This window comes from Syngnathus floridae, chromosome 4 (assembly GCF_059516105.1).
Source record: "Syngnathus floridae isolate MCC-2025c chromosome 4, RoL_Sflo_1.0, whole genome shotgun sequence".
Classification (NCBI taxonomy): Eukaryota; Metazoa; Chordata; class Actinopteri; order Syngnathiformes; family Syngnathidae; genus Syngnathus; species Syngnathus floridae.
The window spans coordinates 11,297,403-11,319,497 of NC_142416.1; the positions used below are offsets into that span (position 1 = coordinate 11,297,403).

Genomic DNA, 22,095 nt, shown 5'->3' on the forward strand with positions numbered 1-22,095 from the left:
TCCAAAGGATGAGTTACATGCATGCTTTGCTAAAGAGTGTGACCCTCTTTCCCAGCTTTTATCTACACGGCCTCCTTGTGCTTACCTTTTTCTCTTTTGAGAGCCTTTCATTGACTTTACAGCGGTATTTAAAATGATTGAGCTTTGTCAGACAACTAGCTGCAACATCCTTATCTTTCGTTTTGTGTCTCACATGCTAATATTATTGCCAGTGGTTTGTTTGCATATAAAAGTGTCATCCTCTGCTGTAAAAGGCATCAGTTTGTTTCATAAATTTGAGACAAAAGTAAGAAAATTTCATAAGTTTAAACATATTTGTATCCACTTTTTTTCTGACGGACATGTCATCCTTGTCAAATGTATTTGACAATAACCTATCAACTGTAACATTCCACTGTTCTTCCGCGGTATCATATATGAACAAAAGTCCTAAGTATCTAAAAAAAAAAGGGCACATTATGAATTTAACAAGACCATGGAAGTGACTCAGTGCCACCATAATAAAGTTTTATTGACTATGATATTGAAAAAAAGTGCACAATTTTGACTTGCCTAGTGTGAAAGCAGAATTTTTTGTGTGTACGTGTGTGGGTGCATGTGTTATCGTATCCATGTGAATACTGGTGAGAAACAGAGCACCCAAAGACCTGACAGCAAGCAAACCCGACCCAAAGGACCCAGAGTGACCGCTCAGGTGGCAAAGTTGGGATATGACACTTGCTGAGCGTGCGTGTGTGTGTTTATGCATGCATGTATGTGAGTGTGCCTTCAAGCATTTTTATGCCTCTGTGCATGTATATTGTATTGGCAACGTGCAAACTAGCCGTCACCCAGCATGCTTGTGTGGGTGGGAGTAGAGCGTGGAGACAGAAGACTGTGTGTGTCTGCACAGCATATCATCAGTTCGACTTTATGGCTCAGGACGTCCTAAGATAAGCCCCCCAGGCTGTGAAATTGCTCCTTCAAGAGAAAATGACATTAATATGCGTTTGTCCCTCCCCCCACTGATCCTTGCGCTTTTAACCACCCGCCTTGCCGCTCTTTCCGAAAGGCAAGGCAAAGTATCATGAAAGGCTCCAAAGCAGATGAAATGACTGGGGCATAGAGCCTGCAGAGCAAAGCTTTTAGCCTGTCTGGCCTGTGTATGAGACAACGCTGCCCTACCATGTAAAAGCAGCATGGAGTCTTTCATCAAAATAATGGCGACACAATCGTTTCTATGATCCCAAGTAGCCCCCGGGAAAAAACAACCAGAGCTGCTAAGGTCATGAAATAATCTGTCTTCAACTGTTGCCTTTTGGTTTTTTTCTTCCTAAAAATGTGTTGAATGGGCCAAATTATGTATGTCCCATCTCCTCAGGTTACAATTACCGGGACTGTCATTCGACAGTCATCGCACAAAAAGAAGAAAGAAACTTGAATTTAATTTTTGAAAACGGGATATTGCAGCAACAACAAATTAAAAGTTTGAAAACAACCTTCAGTCTATTTTTATTGCCGTGCTTGTTTTGATCACCAGAAGTAGACCTTCACATTGTGATTAATGTATTACTTTCATTCAGTGGAACAATATTCAAAACAGACATTTCTCACAGTGAAAGGCAGATTTTCACATTCATTTCACATTCATTATAGAGTGTATAGCCCCCGTAAACTTCTACACGACATGCACGTGTTCTTCAATTAACACCATGACATTTTGCATAAGCTCCCTCTTTTCTCTTTGTAGGACAAACAAGCAGCTGGTGGCCTTCTTGTCCAAATACAGACACATGAACTTCATCAAATCTCACGGCAGGGACAACGCCAGGTGAGTCTGTGATTTGCCCTAAATAAAAATTCTAATCAACCCTGCAGCATTGCTTATGTGGTGACCCAGTGAGGTCGCCATCTTTGCTGCTGCCACCCGTTGCTCTCTCGCCTCACCCCCAATGCCAGAGAGGAGTCGCATTGCGCTCCAAAAAACCCCAACACAAATGCGTGCATGACTCAGCTTGACTCAACAGCACCTCTGTGCCATTGTAGCCACATCATTTGATCCTTCTTTCAGCATTGCCGGAAGAAATTAGATCACATTTTTTAAACCAGCTGCAACGTGACGAAAAATCAAGTTCTGCTTGTTGTTTAACAAATAAAGGTTTACATTATGCAAGTACAGTCTTTCCATTAAATGAACAAAAAAAATAAATATAAAAATTGCTTCATCAGGATTTTTCAAAGCCAGTCACCGATCAGCAAGTTTGAATGAAATAAGAAAAACCATTACCAATGACTGCACGTGGCTGAATACGTATATATAATTTATACTGTATTTGAATAGCTGACAGATGCAACTACCACTCCCCATGAAACCAATTAGTTCTAAAGAGGCCCAGTTGGCTGAACTGAACTTGACTCCTCACTGCTAATACTTGATATGGTCAGTAGTAAAACCATCTATAATGTATGTTGAACTTGTCACTGTTGATGAAAGTGTATGCGGACAGAGCAACAGCACATTTAGCCCACTACGTTTTTTTTTTTTTTTGCTACAAGGCTGCTCTTATGATTTCCAAGTGAAATTTTTGTATATTTAAAAGAAAAAACGTGGCAATTATGGATTGGCACTAGTACACATGCATTTATTGACAAGCTGTTAGTTATGGGGTGCTGAACAGATGTTGGCTTTCCAATAGTTTTAAAATAGATCTTTGGATATTTGTTTTTTGAGCGCTATGCTGGCATGTGTGAAGTCTCACTCTAGAGAAGCTCATATGCCATTTGAATCCTACCATCCTTCCATCCTACAAAACTTGATGGTAGAATTAATTTGACTGAAATTATTAGATATTTTAGCAGCGGTTACAAAGATGTTTTAAAACTATGACTTTCAAAACTAATCTCTGGTATCAAAATTTACGGTCAAATAACATAACCTTTAATAATATCAAATAAAATCATTGTGGAAGAAATGAGAAAATCTTTTTTCAAAATATTAAAGCGATTAAAAAACATTTGTATGCAACCATTGTTTGATTTCCCTTTTTTAAGTCTTTTTAACTATTCTTTTCGAATAGTTGTTACAACAAGGAAATATATTTTCCCAAAGATGATTTACAATTAATTGCTTTTCATTCGTCTTGTTTTAGTCGTCAAAACAATTTTTGCTTGAATAACACGTCAGCTTAGGACTTCATGAGTCATAATTTGTTTTCACCAGGTTTATCCGTAAACAAGGCCTGGATCGTCTCTTCTATGAGTGTGACACCCACATGTGGAGACTGGGTGATCGTAAAATCCCAGAGGGCATCTCAGTGGATGGAGGATCCGACTGGTTCCTTCTGAACCGCATGTTTGTGGAATATGTCATCAACTCCAAGGACGATCTAGTCACCAACATGAAGCGCTTCTACGCCTACACTCTGCTGCCTGCCGAGGTAACACTCAAACAACCCATTTTCATTTTTCTTAACTGTGAGTGACAGGTAAGTGAAACTTTGTGCACTTAGAGAAACTACAAATTTCTTGTCATTGGTAATGGCAGACAGACTTGCAATCAAAACGGGCAAGCAAGATGTGAAGTTGTCTTTATAACTGCATTCATCGCTCTATAGAAATTACACTTTAATTATAAGCTTCAATAAATGTAAATTTTCTACATTTGCTACTCTTTTACCATTGAGCATTGAAAGGAGTGAAAATTCAAATGTTATTTTTTTTCTCACTGCACTTTATCTTGCTGCCATGTATTCATTTGTTTGTTTTCCAGTCATTCTTCCACACTGTGCTGGAGAACAGTGTCTACTGTGAGAGCATGGTGGATAACAACCTGCGCATCACCAACTGGAATCGTAAATTGGGCTGTAAATGCCAGTACAAGCACATTGTTGACTGGTGCGGATGTTCCCCTAATGACTTCAAGCTTGTGGACTTACATCGCTTCCAGGTAATAATAACATACTCCATTAATTTTCCTTTTTGCTTCACGACAATTGATGGAGTAGCGTGAGACACAGCTAGTCGCACGAGACAAATTCAAAAGTTTCTCATTTCACAACATTTCGGCAGTAACTTTAAAGTTCGGTAATTATTCACATACTTGCATATATTCACCAAACACTTGTGTTGGTGTATCTGCACAAAATAATGTAGACTTGGGCAAAACATGGCCCAAGGGCCACATCTGGGCTTTTGCGGTCAAAATAATATATCAAATATTTTATTAAAAAACTTAGTTGATGTAAGTTGTTATTTTTCTAATTTATATTTTTCCCCGTGGATGTTTTATCATAATTGCTCAGTATAATTTAATAACACATAGTGTATGTAATGCATTTTAAACAGTTTACTTTAAAATGATAAATTGTTCATATAATGAATATGTAAGTTTGAAACTGCTTTTTTAATATATTCAAGCAAGTAACATCTTACTTATCTTATTAAAAACACACATTGAAATGCTTTATATAAATACACTAGTATTGTAAAACTCAGATGAGGCGTAATGTAAGCATGACTCTCAACAACTGTCATTCTGACCTCAGCATTTTCTCCTTTGATAATTTCATTTTATCCAATGAGATCCAAAAGTGTCAAGAAACAAATCAGAGAGCTGGAGTCAAAGATTGCAGTTTGGATAGTGCATGGTTTTGATTAATACTGTGACAGTCATTCATCTAATCATAATTGTAGATTGCAGTTGTTTAGAATTGTTTTTCATTATACTAAAATTATAGCGCTAATAGTGCAGCGGGTTATTAAATCCATTAAGAAACAGCGGAAGTGCAGACCTAAGCTGCTGCAAACTCCCTTCTTTATTATTAAAAAGAAATATAGCTTTGGTTTAATTGCATATTGACAAAATGATTACTACTACAAAAGGGTCAACAGAAGCTCATCTGGAAGGACTTGGGCTATGCAAACAGAGAGAAATTGCAACTACTCATTTAAGATACTTTACTAATGTGCATCCTGACTACAGTTGAGGTGTCCTTGAGCAGGACACGAAATCCTACAAAAATCACCTCAAACACAGATTTTGTGCGTCCATATTCTATCATCTGTACTGTCTGCGGGGTGACCACCAAAATTTAGCAAAGTGTAAATGAAATTTCTCCTTGAGAAGATCCTCTTTTATCATATTAAAATGTGTTTTATTCCAGTTAGCAACACTTAATTTTTAAGTGAAACATTTGTGACAGCTCATTGATTTGCCCTTTAGCCGTTTGATGAAAAGATGAACATTTTACCACCAAAATTACCCATAAATGACAAGCGCACACCTTATTAGTTGATTTTCTGCCTCCAAGCTTTCTCGCCTATGTCAGACTGTTCCCGCAGCCATCGTAATCAATAAGTAGAAAATGATATCTTAGTTTCAGTGACCTAGAAAGTGAACATTTAGAAAGTAATTATATCCTCCTTGCCTTGGGTATTCACAGGAGGAATAGGATAGTTAGCTTTTTCAAATGGAAGCAAGTGAGTGGCACTGACCCTGGGAGCCTGTCAAAAAAAAATCAAATCCCAGTTGGACTATTAATAAGCTCTTAAAAAGTAACATCTGTGGCACAAAATGAAAATGTTCCACCATAGTTAAATACCTCTTGAAGTCATATACTTTTTCAACTGTGACTCCTGTCCTTCACATAGTAGCTGTCAAAGCCGCAGCACTCCACTTCATTGCCAGATTGGTCAGCCGCCTGTCTCGCCCGCCTCACACACTTTAATGCCAGCACATTACCGGAGCTCCCTGGCAGTGCTGCTTGGCACCGTGGTATCAGTGAAGGCCATCCCTGGGCATAAAGTAGGGAACAAAAGCAAGCTTTGCAGGTGCATGCCAGGCCCCGCTATAAATAGGACTTGATATCCCACTGAGCACAAAATCTGAATTTGCCTTTGAATCTTAACATTGCAGGAGGTAGAAACCAGAACATTAGCATAAACTCTATAAAAGACTGGAATTTGGCCTTTAGCTTCCAAAAAGTCATGCAAAGCAAAAGATGTGACATGAGGTGGTTGTGATGAAGCAGACTTGATTGGAATTTAGAGGCTAAAGTTTTTGAATAGCAATTCCCACAGGCATAGATGTTGAATATTAAGAAGGTTTTGCAGTTGACTGCTTGCTGTGACAATCTGATAGTAAAGTCTAGATGAATTTTTATGACATCCGTGTTGTCTTGGTATTTTTTTTTTTTTGTCAAAATCATATTCACCATGCCAATATTATCACCATCAAATAAAGGTGCAGCTATTAGGACTGATGTCTCATCCAGTTACTTTGCAACGATAGATAATTTTACACTTGTGCATTTTGTGGCACAGTCAATTATTTTTGAATTGACGTCACCCTTAGAAAACCTAAATGTTATGCCTTTAAAATGTGCCGTTTTTGTGTAGTAATGTGTTTCAGCATGTGGGAAAGACTGGCTATGACAGCACCGAAGGGCATGTCAAAACCCACTAGTTCTGGGAACATCCAAGCACCAAAATTTCCCACCTACACATTTCCATTTAATTGCTGGAACCCCGCACAATCATCTGGTGCCATGCAACATCAAGCTGGCAGCCCGGAACGGCAGTTGCAACATGAGAAAGAGCCGAGATCCTCCAAATGTGCCAAAAGTTCATTTCAACTCCTTTTTTTTTTTTTTTTTTTTTGTAGGTTGCACCGAGGTGCTTAGTGCTAGCTAACTATTGGTTAATAGTTTTGTGTCTGCGGCTGACAAGAAAAGTCCTTGTGTAAGCGCCAAGCTGTGGAGGCGGCAGATTTCATGATGCACCTCCAGCCAAAAAAGCAACAGTAGCAAGGACAGAGAGGGTGAGATTGGCATGGGCGGTAAGAGCAAATAAGGCAAAGCAAAAAATACATTCTGTGTGAGAAAAGTTGAACAGCGAAAACTTACTACTGACTGCATGAACTGCTTTTAATGGGAATTAAAAGTATCTGAGCAACCCACTCTGGAAAATATCGGAAAATTTTCTGATAATTTATCAGACATTTTCAATCCTAAGTGCTTTTGAGGTCCTGTGACATTTTCTCGCATTACAGCAAAGTCTCAATGTCAGAAGTTGCATATGAGCGTTGTCTTTCCTCCATGTCAAACTCTCCATATCGTTTTACACACTTGGTGTTACATCTATGATTCAAATCATGTCTTTTAAACAATGGAATTCAATGATTACACAATTTGGCATCCATGCTCCCAACTTAAACTGTCAGATAACAGCAAAATCAGGCCTAAATGATCTACCCACCTTTAGCCATGAGGAAATGCATTTAGTTAGATGTGGCGGGCCCCACAACTGAGTTTGTCTCACTAACAACCCCCAACGATTGCAACATCCACCGTCATCACGTAGAGAGCTGCCACTGTTTACTAGCTTGCAATTTCAATTTTATGACATCATAACAGTGTCCACAGCTGCCACCTCTAATCGGTGCTTTCTTTTTTCTTTTTTTTTTTTCCAGACGCCACGGTCGTATTAGTATGATGCTTTCATACATTAACGCCAAGTCTAATTGCCTGGTTAGTTCTGAACCCTGTGTGTAAAACTAAAAGCAGTCAAACTTACAAATTAACATTCAAATTACTCCAAAATGGTTCTCTCCAAATAAATAGATGGTGTGGTTTGATTATTGTGTTTCATAACCTTTAAGGAGGCAACATACACCACCAAACAAAGAAATGTCATAAAGATATGAATACTTGAAATAATGATGATCAATTTATTACAAATTGACATACTGAAGTTTATTGTACCTTCTGCAGTCTAATGAAAGAGTGTTTAATTGTTCTCCCGCCTACTATATACTGCTGGCTTGGATGAATGAACAAAGATACACAGTTAATTCAAAAATAATTTTCATACAAATAAAGTGAAATAGAATAATTTCCTGATGATGATCAGTCATGGCACACCAATGTGCCACAGCACCCAGGTGAGGAATTGCTGCTCGAATAAATTTGTGAATCCTTGAACATATTGTAAACCTTTAGCTAACACTTAAAACCTTGCACGAATACTCAATTATCACTGGTGAATAAAAAGTGTAAGACCATATATGAGCCATTATATAAAGTGGTGCGAAGTGGTGAGGGTAAAGTCTGCCATCCTTGTTTGTGTTGGAATTTGTTTTTCCTCTGCTTTGTTTTCCATATCTGCTCTGCCTCCATACACATCACATCACTTACATTGTCATGCTGGCACAGAACTATTTTTTAATCTCTTTTTTTTTTTATCCCATCCTTCTGTCTGCAGCAAACAGTACGTCCCACCTTCTTTGCCAGGAAGTTCGAAGCCAGTGTGAACCAGGAGATAGTGAACCATCTGGACGTCTACCTGTTTGGACCATTTCCATCGGGGATGCCAGGCTTAAACTCGTACTGGGAAAATGTGTACGACGAGCCAGATGGTGTGGCCAGTCTGTCGGACACACAGCTCACCTACTACCATTCCTTCTCAAGATTGGGCTTGGCCCGGGCTGCTGCGTCACTGCAAGGCAACCCAAGGGACCACAGCTGCAGGTTAGATTTTAGAAACACATGCACATCATTAAGAGTTCTATTCAGTTAAATCTATAAATACTATAAAATCTATAAAAAAATGATTATTTTTTTTTTTTACCAAAATTAGCCAACTTTTTCTCAGCCCTATTATTATGAAATTAATATTAAGTAAATAAAATTAAGACCAAGAAATTCAGTCGCGTTTTTCTAGTCAGCGGGGCTTAAGCGTCCACCGCAGTCTTACATGTCCGTATTACAATGACATAATGAATGAATGAACCATAACGTAGCCTGCAAGGACAGCCTGTTATGGCTAAATTATGGATGTAGTACCTTTTCTACTGAAGCTATTTAGCATAGTGCAGGTGTACGTTATGAAGCAGCAAGTACAAAGTCAGTGTACTTGTTTATATCAACTGCATTTAAACTCTCGAACAGTGTCCATCTGTTGCACAAAAATATTCAGTATAGTGAACTCGCACTTGAGAGACATTCGAAACCCATTTGCAACAGGTCTGTGATCTAGAGAGACCATGTAATTGTATTTTTTTTGTTATACTCTTTCTACCTTGATGAACAATTTAATGGGGTTCAATGTGATCATGAAGTCAGAGCTGTAAAAGCTACCTTTAGCAGCGGAAACATTTTGGTTCAAAATGTTGGATTTCTAAAAGTCGGACCCGTGTATTCTGTTAAAAAAAAAGCAATATTGCAATTGGAACATCTTCAATTCATGGACTTTTTTAAGCATTTCATCAGAATAAAGCGCTCACTAACATCTGGTGTAAGAGCATTTTCCGATTAACTCTTTTGTTAGTTTACGCTGAGGTGATGAAATCAACATGCAAAGGGATTACGTACACAGAAACAAATTAAAAACAGAATGCGGAGGTGTGAAATGCCAATTTGTGTAAGCCTGACAGAAAAAAAAAGCGCCCATCGTCTAAACAAAAGAGAAGAGAGAGCAATACCTTTGTAGCATTGCAACAACAGCATGACATCTTCTATGCACATTCTAATGATTTCTCACACCAGTGTTCTGGAGTCAAAGAAACTTAATTGGGACAGAACATTTGTTTGAATGATCACAAAAAAGCAATGCTGTCTGATCTACAGTTGATAGTTATTCAGACTGTCAGTATTAGATTCAGCAACATTTATTATTTTCTATCTCCTACTTTGTTTGACTGCAGCACGCTTACTGGTTGGCTCACTGAGGGTAAGAATCACTATATCAAGACAATAAATATTGTCACTGTGTGGCCATTTTCTTTGTTTCTGACAAAAACATGAATACGGTATGAGACAAAAACTAAAGGTCAGAATCTGTTGCTCAGGTTATAGCTGACTCCAATTATATTTATTATTGATACAATAAATAATTCAGAATGTCTATGCACATTTTCAGATTTGTGCTTTACCTATAAGAACTACATTTGAATTTAAACCAGAGAGTTGTCTATGTAGGCAAAAACAAGCAATTTGAAAGATAAAATTTATTCAGAGCAATTGCACAAATATCGGCCAAAATTAATGTAAGCATTTGGAATACCCTGGATAAGAATTAAACACACATAAAATGGACTGACTATAACAAAGGGCGTCAACAAAAGAAACATACTGTATACTGTTAAGAAAGACCCGAAAACAAGTTAGTGACATCAGCAACAGTATATTGGAGTGTAAGTCGTCAAGCATGTCTCATCAGCAAACTCCGAGGAGAGGAGGAGGACCAGCCCAGATTCGTGGTGTACATACACAGCTGCACGCACACATGCACACACACTCTCTTACACATGGGAAAGATAATATAAGAGAAAGGAGATAGAAGAGAGTGAAAGAATACGCTGAAAAAAGTCCACAGGAATTTTTAGCACAAGTTAAAAAAAATAAACAAAGGTAATTGCAATACCATTGAATGGTTGTATAAAGACATAAATAGAATCAGTTCACTCAAAAGATTCGTTCCAACGAATCGTTCAACGAATCGTCCCCACACACACACAGACACACTGATCCTTTTTTTTTTTTTTTTTTTTTTTTACAACATCCCATGGAAACGACCCTACACATCAATACAATACAATATACTTCCTAAAGTGATTCGTTCTTTTTTCAGTTCATATGACTTCAACCAGTAGGTGTCGGCAATGCCCATTGAAGCTGGTGCCACCTCACCGTAAAACAAAACGAAGAACAAAATGACGTAACTTCCCGATCGCGAACGCGACATGAATTGCATTTGGGTTCACCAACTGAACGGATCTATGAGCGAACGAATCAGTGAGTGAGTGATCACTAGTACAAAAGAGTGCAGATGGCCCATGGCTACCAGGTCAAATAGCCGACTGGTTAGTGACTCGGGCTCTTGGTCGGAAGGAACTTGGTTCGATTCCAGGTGTGAGCATAAACCTCAGTGTGCTTTTGGAATTGGAACCTCGCTGTGTATGCGTACGCATATACATACAAATGCAAGTATTTATTTGTAAATACATAAGGTGGCCCCAACTCTAACCCTTTGCCTACCTTACTTTGAAACCCTCTTCCTACCTTTAAAGCCTACTTTGAAACCCTAACTCTCTTCGCCCCGCCCCCTACACTACTAAAATGGCGGTGTACCTAATGGAATGTCCGTGTGATTCCCTCGTTAAGTGCACCTGTGTGAAAAGTTTTAGCTCCTGCAGACGTGAAAATGAACAAATCTTTTCACGCAGGTGTGTTTAACGAGGGTAACCTGGAAAACATATTGGAACGCGGCCCCTCGAGGACTGGAGGTCGACACCCTTGGTTTAAGTGAAAGTGCCACAATGGCGGCGTACCTAAAGGAGTGTCCGTGTGACGTCACAGATCAAACAGCCAATCAGAATACAAGATTCACCTCGTGTATTTCCCTAATAAAGTGGCCTGTTATTAGGTACACTTGAAAATGGCGGTCTACCTAATGGAGTGTCCGTGTGATACCCTCGTTAAGTGCACCTGCGTGAAAAGTTTTAGCTCCTGCGGAACGTGAAAGTGACCAAAAACTTTTCACGCAGGTGCACTTAACGAGGGTCACTTGGAAAACATGTTGGAACGTGGCCCCGAGGACCAGAGCTTGACACCTGTGACCTGTGACCATGATATTTCCCTAATAAAGTGGCCTGTTATTAGGTACACTTGAAAACGGCGTTGTACCTAATGGAGTGTCCGTGTGATTCCCTCGTTAAGTGCACCTGCGTGAAAAGTTTTAGCTCCTGTGGAACGTGAAAGTGACCAAAAACTTTTCACGCAGGTGCGCTTAACGAGGGTCACTTGGAAAACATGTTGGAACGCGGCCCCGAGGACTAGAGCTTGACACCTGTGACCTTTGACCATTATATTTCCCTAATAAAGTGGCCTGTTATTAGGTACACTTGAAAATGGCGGTGTACCTAATGGAGTGTCCAAGTGACGTCACAGGTCAAACAGCCAATCAGGAGGTGGGGGTGAGGGCGGGTGTGGCACTTTTCACTTTCACTTAAGCTTTTTCCCTATTGGCCTGTGATACGCATCACTAGTACAAAAGACTGCAGTCGACCATGGCTTGTCAAGTTGAAACTGCCGACTGGTTAGTGACTTGGGCTCTTGCTCAGTAAGATCTTAGTTCGATCCCAGGTGTGAGAAAATACTAGTATGTGCTTTTATTGTGCAATTAACCCTTTATTTATTTATTCTTTTTTTTTACCTCGTGTAGTGTACCTATTGAAGTGTCCATGATGTGTACCTACACATGTTGTCATATAAAGCAGTTAACCAAATGTCTGATTTTCATGTTTTAATTAGTGAATATAAAAACAAGGAATAAAACACCAGACAAGTTTTAACGTAAATGTTTATTAAAATAATAATAATAAAAGTAAATTTCAAACCAGCAAGCCAATGTGAAATTGCAGTAGATATATTGGATAACAATATTTAGGCATATATATGCATACATGTTATTTAAAAACTACTACAAGTGTTATAAAATCAAGATTACCCAAAGAGAAGCATAATCTCCCCGTTGTTGCATAACGGCGCATCCCTTCATGCAATAAAGTTAGACGTTATCTTGGAGAAAACGTGCATAAAAGAAGTGGTGTTTCAGTCAGTGGTTCTTTCTTTCCTTGGCAAATCATAAATCTTCATTCTGGCTTACATAGTTCACGCCAGGAGACGCAACACATTCACTGACTGATCCGTTGATGCACGGGAAGGCAGTTCACCCATTAACTCGTTCGCGAACGGGAAAGTCAGGATTAGTTCCCTCACTGATCCGTTCTCGCGATGAACTGGAAATGCAAATCACTCACTCACTGATTCGTTCACTCACAGATTCGTTCGTTGGTGAACGGGAAATGCAATTGACGACTCGTTCGTGAACGGGAAGTTACGTCATTTTCTTCTTCGTTTTGTTTTACGGCGAGGTGGCACCAGTTTCAATGTGCATTACTGACACCTACTGGTTGAAGTCACATGAACTGAAACAATTCGTTCTTTTGACCGAATCGTTCACTCACGAGCCAACACTAATAAATAGGCCAGAAGAAAATCCAACAGTACTTTTTGAGTGTTTTTTTTTCTCTCTCTGAGGAATCTTGTAAATGCACTTGCTGAAGGACTGTGACTAAGATATGACGGCAACTGTATGCAGTAGAAATATAACATTTGCATATGCTGCGTGGGTTTCTCCAAGGTGCTTTGGTTTCTTCCTACTTAAATAAAACATAAAGTTAATGTCACCTAGCCAATATGTATTAGTGTGGGTGTTGATGCTTGGTGTGTCAAGGTTGATTAGACCACCTCGTATCTCATGTCAGCTCTTTTTGCATCAATAAACTTGCATGGAGATAAAAAAAATGAATCTGATCCAAAAATAACTGCTGATAAACATGCCTAGAAATGATTGTTACTTTTGATCCAAAGAGGCTAATCACTTTTTTTTTACCCTTGACCTTTATCCAATAATTAGCCTTAGGCATCACATCTGAGTAGAGTGGACATTGGAGTAAAGAAATTGATGCTCTGTTACTGACAATCACAATTGTTCTTGTTGTTAGATTGTTTTCAACCAAATTAAGAAAAATACTTAAAAAGCACTCGCCATGTCATTTTCCTGGTATGTGTGGACCACTCATAAGACCTCTGTTTCAATATTTTGTTACATTTTCAAGATAATTTACTAAGGAAGGTGCAACCTTTTCTTACAGATAAAGAGTAAAAGAGACATCTTGCATATAGAGAAAGAGATGAGTAGAGTGAGAGTAATGCCACAGATGAATCCAAAATTACTAAACACTCAACAAAAATCAGAAAAACACTCGTTTTTTGCTATTATCTAAATACTTCTGGACATAAATATATATGATAGCCTTTAATATTGAATGACTATTTATTATAGGCTACGATCAGTATTTGACAGATGCAAAATTTTCCTGAACCAGCACACATAGCACACATTATACAGACATGTAGAATGGAGATGTGCAACCAGCAGATGCATCAATGGAAAAGCACGTCAAGGAGGGGGATTTGGCTCTTTTAGCAGCCCACTGTGACTGCTTTAAAGGCCTGAATGGAGCTTCTGTGCAGACTACACTCTGACCAGTTCCCCCTGTCTTTTGGAAAGGACTGGGCAAAGGGGGGGTAATGAAAGCTGAGGGATGAGACAAAGAAAAGGATGTGAAGGGAGAACAGAGGAGAGCGGCGGGAATGGAAAACAGACATACAAATAGGCTACAGCGGCGAGGAGGTTCTACTTGTGGGTGCAAATATTTGCTGTTCTGCTTGTCAGGGGAGCATTTCCCGTTATGGGTTGACTCCAGCCGTCTCCTTCTGCACAATACTGATGAGGCCTCGGGCACAGGGGAGCAGCGGTGGCCAGTGCGGGTGTGTTAATGTAAGCCTGCACACTTGTTCAAGGAAAAGTCTGCAAATGAATGTTAAGGAGCAGAAGGGAGGAGAACTCGGAGTCAGGATGTGTGCTGAGAGCAGCTGCAGATTGTTGCCCAGCAGTGGCCATCCTGGCTCATTTTTTGTTTTTCCAGAAGTCACTCGTACTACCCCGAGGGCTGGCCACACGTATACGAGGAGGCACACTCACAAAGAGACCAATCAGGAGGGCAAGGCCTCCTTTCAGCTTCAGCTGACTGAATGACCCAGTTCAAATTAATGCGTGTGTGTCTGGGCGTGTGTGTGTGTCTGTCCGTGTGTGTGTGTATGTGTGTGTCTGTCCGTGTGTGTGTGTGTGTGCGTGCGTGCGTGCGTGCGTGCGTGCGTGCGTGCGTGCGTGCGTGCGTGTGTGTGTGTGTGTGTGTGTGTGTGCGTGCCCACTTCAATGACTAATGTGAATGACTATTCTGTATTGCTGTGGTCTCAGCTGTCCCATTTCTTCTGAGCCAGGTCACAAACAAAATAATGATTCAAATAAAAGTTTGCTTCTTTGAAGATCACAGAAGTGCCTTTCCTCTTTCCTCCATAATTTCCCTCATATAGTGGAACCTTCTGAAATCAAAAATCCGGATCAATCTTCGTTTACTTCATATTTCAAATATTTTTTTCCCTGAGTCAAGGGGTCAAGCTGTTGCCATCATAAATACTCAATAAAATAATACCATCAAAAGTTTCTTTGCAACATTTTTATATTGTTAACAGCCATACAAGTGTCAAAATATTAATATAATATAATATAATATAACATAATATAATATAATATTAAGATGGTAAAACAATGAAATATTTTTGACACCTTGAATGCTGAACATCCCAGTTGCAAGGCAGATTTGGACTGGTCACATTTGATCATCAGAGGCAGTAAATGAATAAGTGAATAAGTTTAATGGTTACGCAACCTTGAGTATATATTAGTTTTCTTTAGACGTCTTTTCTTAGTATACATTGTTCTCTTTTTAAAAAGGCAAAAAAGGCAAATAAAGTGATACCAGGTTTTGACGAATAATAATATATGCACCAGATGTAGATGTATTGATCAGAATGTTGTTATCCATCACATATTGTTGTCACAAAGCTCACTGACGGTCCACTGCTTGGTTTATACAGTTCCAGATTTTTTTTTTTTTAAGTTTGCTAACAACGTCTCTAAATTCTCTGCCAGGTATTTCCCCATGGGCCACCCAGTGTCTGTGCATTTCTACTTCCAGTCTGACAAGTTCCAGGGCTACCTTGTTAGGCACCATGCCACAAATCTAGCAACAAGCAAACTCGAGACAATGGAGACCTGGGTGGCACCTAAGAAGATCTTCAAGTTAACTAAGCCTCCTGAAAGCACTTTCAGCAGGTTGCAGTTTGCAGAGGTGAGTCTGCATATCATTTCGTGTCCATCAAATCTTTCCTGTCTTTAATTTGCTAGAATGCGCTTTAGTTACCAAATCAATCAGCCTTTGCTAATTTCAAGTAAACGGTTCCAGTAAATTGCTTCGTCCTAAACAGGACGAGACACCACTTGCTGAAGTGTAATGTTGACCTTCCTCGATTGTGACCTTGCTGCCAAGACAATTTGCATGCCTTCAAAATGACCTGACATGAATGGCCTTGTAAGATGCGCATTTATTGAATTCATTCAAGTTCATCGGATAGTTCCACATGGTGTTAATTTGTTGATCCTAAATAGAATGTCCTCTCACCTTCACAGTGGAATGCTCCCCTTGATTTATTTATTTTTTTCAGTAAAGGACCCGGCAGCAAGGGCTCTGATGTGACGGATACAGAGTGTATTTGCAGCATACACAAAATTAGCTGAGTGAATGCAAACTGACATTTTCCGCGGTTCGTCACGTAGCTTCCAGCAGGGGTCGAATTTGAAATGCCATCAAATGTATGAATGAATTGGTTTGGTCTGTTGTTGCCTGCAGGCGACGCTTGTGTCTACCTGGACACTCCCAGACTCTCTTTGACCTTTTTGCAAACATCTCAAAGGGAGCGTAAAGGAAGTTCAGACACCCAGTCGCCATGCAGCTCCCGCTCTCTGAGCCCCCGCTTGTGTGTGGAGCGTATGAAACCCTGAGTGACAGCAAAGTGATGTGAGCAGAGGCTTTTATCTGGATGCTCAGCCTCACAGAGCGTTCAGTGTCTAGCACTGTGCAGCGGCTGTCAGTCAGTCTGCCTGTCAGTCTGTCTCACAAAACGAGAACAGAAAGACTTTAAGTAAGACAGCGAGCGTGGCATTGCCATAGTCGCAAAGGATATGACCCCTTGTACAAAAGCTATGTGCTTAACTTGCGAGATAAACCATGCGCTTGGATTAACGTGTTCCCTGATTTCCCTTCAATACCCGTGGAGTTAAAACGAGTGTATTGGCTCAAGTTTTACATGGCATGACATTTCATATGGCAAGTATTAACCTTGCACGGAATAAATCTGTCCACTCATTGGACTAACATAACCTCATGGGCCACATCATTAGGTACAGTGTCTTTCGGCCTTAACTGTAGGTTGCGTAAGCACAGTGTTTCTACCTTTCAATGATTGCCTCCTTTTTTTTAATGAGCTGCAGACGAGCACAATAGCTTGTGGCCATTAGTTTGTGACACCAAATTCCAAACGCGTTGTGTGTGGAGGGACGATGTTTTGCACAGAGAACACATTGCTGTGTGTGATGTACTATAAAACTAAACTATTCAGATTGTTTTGTCTTTTATTAAAAATTCAGATCTGTCGATACCAATCGGTTGAAAATGACGTCATTTCCGATTAGATCAAATGGGGAGAACGCTACTATTTTCTCTGAATTTCTTTATTCGCCTCTCTGCTACAGCATGATTTACTCGTCTACAGTTTTCCTCCACACTGAAGCAGCCAGCACCAATCCATCCCAGCCTCAGCGCTTCAGTAATGTAACCTGTGCCTCAGGAGAATACTCTGATGCCACAGTGAACACCTGTGTTTGATTACAACCACAAAGCAGGGCCACTAATAAGGGTCCAAATGGGGCTCTGGGGGCATGCGTGCCCTGAGGTTTTAGATAAGGCCAGATGCGACTGTCCAAGATGCTGCCTGATCATATAGACCTAACTTAATTAATGGAGATGTCATGCTGTGGTTACCTGCCAACCAGTGACAAAGACGAAAGGTTTGCAGAGACATGAAGGGAGCTTCATTTTTCCATCATTTAATGAATTGAGAGTCAGGTCTGGGTCTAGATCAGGGGGGGTCAAACTCATTTTTTTCGCGGACCGCATTGTAGTCATAGCTTCTGTCGGAGGGCCATTATGACTGTCAACCCAAATAAATGTATGAGCACCTCATATTATATACAGTAAAGGCTTCAAAACAAATTGACAAATAACTCGTTTTCAAATCAGACGAGTAAAAACTGGTCAAATATTTAAAAAATATATATATTATTAAAAGTGAAGACAATTTGCAATTCTAGTAATTTGATGCACAATTTGTCTTCACGGGCCACATAAAATGATGTGGCGGGCCATATCTGGCCCCCGGGCCTTGAGTTTGACACCTGTGTTCTAGATCATGCCAAAGATCATACATACATTAAATACTCCGATGGGAAGAATAGCAAAATGTACTGAATGATGTACAAGCAGCTGTACGATTGAAAAGGAGCTCCTGTGCTGTGGCCACGGCAATGTCGAGCTACGCTGATGTTCCAATGAGAGAAAGTGTGACTACAGTTTGGGATCAGGTTACCAGCACAGAATTAGTAGAGCAGTGGTATCTTCTTCTAAGTATAGCTATAAGCGCAACAAGGTCATAAGCCTTGGTGAGCAAATGAGTGTTGGTCCTAAGCCCAAGCTTATTGGGTTAAAGGCACCAAGGGACAGGTTGTGTGTGGAGGTCAATGTAAGCTAGAAGCTGAATTGGGCCAAGAGTTAATCTGCGTTTGACCCATTTTCGATGTGAAGAAAGAGTTTCTTGGTTCTGGTGGCTTCTCTTACTACTTGTACCTACCTCTATGAGAGTAAAACAGAAAGGCTGTCACATCAGAGAACTTGCCATGGACCCCTGGGAACATTCAAACCGAAGTTATATTGTGAATGGTTCTTTGTGTGCCCCGGCGACCAGTTTAGGGTGTACGCCGCCGACTGCCCAAAGACTGTTGAGATACGCTCCAGCACGCTCACGACCCTCGTGAGGATAAGCGGTTCGGAGGATGAATGAATGAATAAAATCACCATCCAGAGCTGCATGCTGATATTATCTCTAAACAAGCACAGTATGTAAATGTGTTTGTCCATGGTGCATTTCATTATCTGTCCAATTTATTCATGTATTCCAGTGAAACACGTGACAATTCTCTGTGGTTCAACCAATGGACAGGCGTATGTCTAGCTCGCACTACCCCACGTGAACAGACCCAGTGCGACGTTAAGTGCAATGTCAAATATCGGTGGGCTTTATGGGAAAATAGCAATGTGTATGTGAAAAAATGAAACTGTCCTTTGCTCAATGACTGTTTCTTAGTCGATTGCGGGGATTATCCCCTGGCAATGTTGCCTTCTTTTCTCCCATGTTCTTTCTGCCAATCAATTGGGGATGTAGAGTGCCAGTGAGTCAGCCTTGGATAAACTAATGAGCTACAGAGGTGCCTGACATGGCCTGATTAGCAATTTAAAAAGCGCAGAACCAAGGTGCAAAGGGCAGGAATGCCAAAGGTCTGTCAAATAATTGAGACGAAATTGAGCTGTGTTTTGCTCAACTCTCATTCATTGGAGTGGTCTTTATTTATCATGTGCTGTACATCCTATTCTAACTCTCAAAGGATGTAATACAGAGTCCATTCCAGGCAGACATTGATCGTTCAGTCGGGTGAGGCTGTGTTAATCAGCTACTATTGTAAGGATGAGCACTTCTTAAAACCGCCATCCTTCTCACATTTCTCTTTCTCATCATGTGTTGCGCATGATTGTGGGTGCTACCTCCAGCTTAACATCCCCTATATCAATAGTGATTTTCCACATTTCATTTTGTGTACAGAAAGGTATTGCAATCCCGCTAGATATCGCCTAACAGAGATGGTATATTTTCCTCACTCATCAATGAGACAGTATTACTGCAGCATTTATTAAACGCGGAAAATGTATTCAAACCCGGTCGGTGCAAAAGACACCCTGTCATCACTTTGGCAATATAGATCACATATAGCTTCGATTTCTTTCCTCTGTTGTCATATTGTAAACTCGCTTGTTGTTTCTGTCATTGCGTTCCATTCTGTCTCTCAGTATGCAGTCAAAGACAAGGTGTGGAGGTTTAGTCAATTTATATGCATTCCTCCCAGCAAGAGTGGAAAAACAGACTCCAATACAAGACCAAAAAAAAAAGAATCCACTTGTCAGCATCTGTATACGACAGTCTGTATAACTGCTGTGTGCAGGCTTGTGCTGTTTGATGAAAAATGCATGCTGAAGATTATTTTTCATGATAATTCAGCCAGTGTGTCGCTTATCTTAATAGTACGGTGAAATGGTGATGCAGTCTGTTACTGCCTTGTGTTCACTGGAGGGAATTCATACATCTCTTACAGTTTTCTCTCCTCTTCCAATTCTTTTTTGTCAGATCGGCACAGAGTGGGATGCCAAGGAACGAATTTTTAGAAATTTCGGCGGCCCGATGGGCCCCATGGATGAGACGGTGGGAATGCAGAAATGGGCGAAAGGGCCGAATGTTACCGTAACGGTCGTGTGGATCGACCCGACCAACGTCATCGCTGCCACCTACGACATTCTTATCGATATGAATGCTGAGTTCACCCACTACCGACCACCACTCAAGCAGCCTCTCCGCCCTGGTGTTTGGAGTGTCCGCATCTTGCACCATTGGAGCCCCGTGGCTGAGATGCGCTTCCTTATCGCCCCTTTGGCTTATAATAAGCACCAGCCTATACGACAAGGTGAGAGAATGGAATTTCTTGTCTTTGCACATGCACAAGAGTACTGAGCAACAAAATTCACTTAAACAGTTCACAGCCCTTCCTTTAAAAGCCAGGTTCTATTAAGCTCTCCCTCGTATACTTTCAAACATTAAACTCTGGCTTGCGCTTTTACTGTGAGGTGTGCAGGTGAAAATTTGACAGCTGCGTTAGCTAGCCTGACATCCTAACAGTGTGGTATTTGAATTTGACAGGATTATCACACAGTAAAAAAAAAAGGTTAACAATAGAGGACAGACGTGCTTTTTCTGTTCATTTATTATGTGCACATTAAGGCCGTGCAGTTGCATTGGGAATTGAACCAAACTACTGTATACTCCTTTTTTTTATGCCTGTGACAAAGCAACCTATCAGCATCCTTTCATGAGATAAGGGTGGGTTACGCTTACACAATGAGTTTTTTTGCAGAAAAATCTGGGCTTGTGCAGACTGTGGTTGTTTGTCATGGAGTCAGTCACCCCAGATAACACAAATGAGACACTCGTACATAGTAAACATGAATGTTTAACGACAGAAATACGCTATATGTCGTGTATAGAATAATCACCCTGAGCTAAGGATCAAGAGGAATAACAAATAGAGTTTGTGTTTATGTTTCAGTGGAGGTCTAGTGGCATCAATAGATTCTAATCATTGGAGGACCTTGAATTAAAAATGTTTATATAAAGCCAATGAAACACTAATTAAGACACTAAACACCAATTCCTATTGCTGTTTACTTTCTTAAATGCAACCGGTCTCAAGTCTATGGGCAATGATGTATTACAGCTCAATGGAGCACTGTCATTTTTAAAACGCTCATAAAGTACTAAAAATGAATTTATAATTATATTTCAATGTCTCTACTATAAGTGAGAGCTTAAACCCCATTATCCTCTTGGCAGTTTACATATAGAGATTTATTTACCTGATTTAAGTTATGAAAAAAAATTAAATGAAGTTGTGAGGTTGTTGGCATGTTTTTAATTTTGCATTTTGGACTGCTGTGTGTTTTGAAGCAGCTTCGCGGATTGTGCTTCGAAACGCCTCCTTCCGCACACTGGTTATTTACTGCCACGTCTGGCATCCTCTTACATGCAGTGCCAGTAAAAGTTAACAACGTGACTCTCTACCTGCACTTGCAGCAGCATGCACACACGCAAGGCTGCTCTGTTAGTGATTTGGGCACTTGTGGGGGGGGCAACACTTTGGGCTCTGCCACGTCAGCACCGAGTACACGCACAACTACATACAGTCACTGGTGCATGACTAGGGAACAAACTCTGCTCTTGTTGCGGCGTTGATCATCTCATCAGATGGAGAACGTCCTTGTCTGCTTTTTTTTTTTGTCACCAACACATGAAATGCGCTGATGTCTGCTCTCATGCGGGTGTTAGGCAGTTTGTGTACCAAAACCAAGCTTAAAAGAGATGGCTAGCACCCCAGTTAGAGAACCAGTGAGGAATTTACAGCTTGACTGGAGCTCAGGGTAGGAAAGGTGAATTAAGGAGAAATTGTCTCTTGACATTTGAAGGAGTCAGTTGTCATGAAAATGACTAAGGGGCCAACTCGTCTGTCTTTAGAAAGACAACACAGTGTTGATTTGATGTAACAAACAATAAAAGAAGAACTCTAGAGCCAGGGCAACGAAATAAATCCGAGTTAATTGGGCATTAGAGATTCACGTAAAGCAAATTACGTTCCATGCATTAATATTTCAGCATGTTT

General features: G+C 40.3%; 1 protein-coding gene across 1 annotated transcript in view; it reads left to right on the top strand.

Moving 5' to 3' along the window:
• xylt1 (xylosyltransferase I) overlaps nucleotides 1-22,095 on the top strand; it is a 64,480-nt gene that overhangs the window by 39,484 nt on the left and 2,901 nt on the right. Inside the window, exons 5-10 of the mRNA XM_088373735.1 lie at nucleotides 1,730-1,810; nucleotides 3,200-3,416; nucleotides 3,749-3,925; nucleotides 8,239-8,504; nucleotides 15,598-15,796; nucleotides 20,016-20,349. Coding sequence (XP_088229861.1) covers nucleotides 1,730-1,810; nucleotides 3,200-3,416; nucleotides 3,749-3,925; nucleotides 8,239-8,504; nucleotides 15,598-15,796; nucleotides 20,016-20,349 — 1,274 coding nt within the window. The remainder of the gene's footprint in view (nucleotides 1-1,729; nucleotides 1,811-3,199; nucleotides 3,417-3,748; nucleotides 3,926-8,238; nucleotides 8,505-15,597; nucleotides 15,797-20,015; nucleotides 20,350-22,095) is intronic.